At 66.1% G+C, this 2373-nt stretch overlaps 1 protein-coding gene across 1 annotated transcript in view; it reads left to right on the forward strand.

Moving 5' to 3' along the window:
• The window catches only part of NDUFS6 (NADH:ubiquinone oxidoreductase subunit S6), a 9916-nt gene that overhangs the window by 6757 nt on the left and 786 nt on the right, over positions 1-2373 (forward strand). The window contains exon 3 of the mRNA XM_006140133.3: positions 1538-1660. Within this exon, the coding sequence (XP_006140195.3) occupies positions 1538-1660 (123 nt within the window). The remainder of the gene's footprint in view (positions 1-1537; positions 1661-2373) is intronic.

The following is a 2373-nucleotide window of genomic DNA, read 5'->3' on the forward strand; positions in this document are numbered from 1 at the left end:
TGGTGTGGGGCAGCCGCTACAGGCAGGGGGCTCCGGGCGGATGACAAGTGGTCCACATCCCGCGCAGCGTGGGGTTTGCCCGCTGGTGGCTCTGTTTGCCTTCTCACTGCCTGTCTGGGGATAGAACTTGGAGGGAAAGCCTTACAAACAGGTCGTTGCGGAATGATTCTGTGTCTGGGACGAAGGCCCCGGGTGTTAGGCCTGTCCTTCTGACAGAGAACTGGGGAGTGAGGCTGGGCACTGGCCTGCTGCCTTCTGACTGTCAGCTGGCTTTCGGGAGACAGCGAAGGGGGTCGGCTCTGCGCTTGTGGTGTTTTTGCAAATTCATTTATTTCTCCCAAGAGCGAGAGAAAGAGCACGAGAGGTGGCACCCTATGTAGGGCCCCCACGACCCCCAGCCTGCCCAGGAGCACTGCCAGGCCTGCCTGTGTGCCTGGGGTCTCCTGGGTGCTGCAGCCTCATGGGGCTTCAGCCTCTGCTACAACCCTGCAGCCCCAGCTGCGCTGCTCGAGCTTTTACAGGTGTGTTGAAATTACATGCCATCTCCTGCCTCACCTGCCCCTTCCTCGCCAGGATTCCCTCTGCCCATTCCAGGCCCACACGTGCAGCCAGGGCATGGCCGCAGGGGACCTGGCCAGTGTGCCTGGCCAGCGGACAACCCAGGTCGCAGACGAGTGTGAGCTCGTCGTGAGCCCCGACTGCAGAGCTGCCACCCACCAGACCTGAGCTCCGTCCCTACTGCCGCGTTTGCGGGCGCCCTGTTGCCGCCCGGTGGCGGGTGGCGGGTGGCGGGCTCTGGCTTGGGTGCAGGAGGGCCTTGACGGGCTTGCAGGAAAGCAGTTGGGGGTGCGTGCTTGCTGGCAAGGGTGGGTGTGGAAGAGAAGCCGGGTTTGCTGGTGTGTCCCTAGGGGAGCCCCTTGTGGAACGCAGACGTGTCACGTGGCCGTGTAAGAGGCAGCAAGCACCGTCAGTGGCGTCAGGACACGAGGGCCCATGAGAGCAGGTTCAGCTGGGCCGTGGCCAGCCGCTCTGGCCCTCTGTGGAAGACCGTGACACCAGCGCGCGTCGGGGCTCAGAGGGCTCAGAGGGCCTCTCCTCCTTGGCATGCGGGGGCGGCCAGAGGCTCTGCTCAGAACTGTTGGGAACAAAGGCTGCCCACCCCACGGTGCTCCTGGGCCCGAGGGGAGAGCTGGGGGGCAGGGCAGGCCGAAGCCCTGGGGCCCGCCAGCGCTGTGCTTACGGCATCACTGTGTGGGGGTGTCAGGACAGACGCGTGTGCTCACAGGGTGGGCGAGAGTGCGTGCATGTGTGTGGAGGGCGGCCTGGCCGTTCTGTGCTGGTCCCACTTCTCGGCGCTCAGGCGAGAAGCTGCGTGTGTGCCCGTGTGCGCATGTGCACCTGCGGGAGTGCGCCTGTGTCCAGGTGCGTCTGTGCGTGTGCATAGCCGCTGACCGTGCAGGAGCCACCTGTGCCGAGGCGCGTGGGCGGAGGGGTCTGGGGCCAGCGTGGGGTCTGCAGGTGTCCCCTCCCTGCCCAGGTCAATGAGAACTTCGCTGTCACCCTGATCGCCGAGCAGCCTGTGAGTGAGCTGGAGAGCCGGGTGGTGTCATGCGACGGCGGCGGGGGAGCCCTCGGCCACCCGAGAGTGTACATAAACCTGGTATGTGCCCTCCGCATGTCTGTCCTGCCCTCACAGCCCTCGGTGGCCTCACGGCGCCCACTGTGCCGGCATGCCCCTCAGGGCGGCTGTCCGGGCTCCGAGGCGGCCGCGGGAGCCTCGTTCCGGTGCACACCTGCCCGTGTGCCTAGTCGGGCAGCGTGGGGATCCTGCCGCCTCCCAGAGCCCTAGGCCTGCCCTTCTGCTCCGGCCACCCTCCTGCCGGCCTGGTCTGCTCGAGCTGCCCGTGAAGGCGAGAAGGACAGAAAGGCACCTCTAGGTGTGGTGCGCCTGGTCCTTCAGCATCCTCACAGGGTCCCCTCTGTCCCCATCTCCCTCCTGCTTCCTCACAGCGTCCCCTCTGTACCATCTGGGTCCTCACCTCTCACAAGGACGCCAGTCACAAGGCCTGGCCCTCTGGTCACCTGAGTTATCTTTGTTACACCTGAACTCCGGGTGTGGGCATGCGGGACCCCAGGGCCTGGGTCCCCACACAGCACGCGGGTGTCATCCCATGTGTGGAGGGGAGGGTGAGGCGCACGAGGGGGTAGTTCAGCCGGGGGAGGGGAGGGGAGGGGCAGCGCAGACGTGGGCGTGGGTGCAGAGGACAGTGAGTGGCCACAGGGCCTCTGTCATCAGAGGCAGCAGGCAGGGTACTTGCTGCCCCTGCTGAAGCTGGGGGTGAGCCGTGCTCCCCCCGCACGACATCTCCCCCA

The sequence above is a fragment of the Tupaia chinensis genome, unplaced genomic scaffold (genome assembly GCF_000334495.1).
Source record: "Tupaia chinensis unplaced genomic scaffold, TupChi_1.0 Scaffold000020_1, whole genome shotgun sequence".
In the NCBI taxonomy this organism is placed as follows: domain Eukaryota; kingdom Metazoa; phylum Chordata; class Mammalia; order Scandentia; family Tupaiidae; genus Tupaia; species Tupaia belangeri.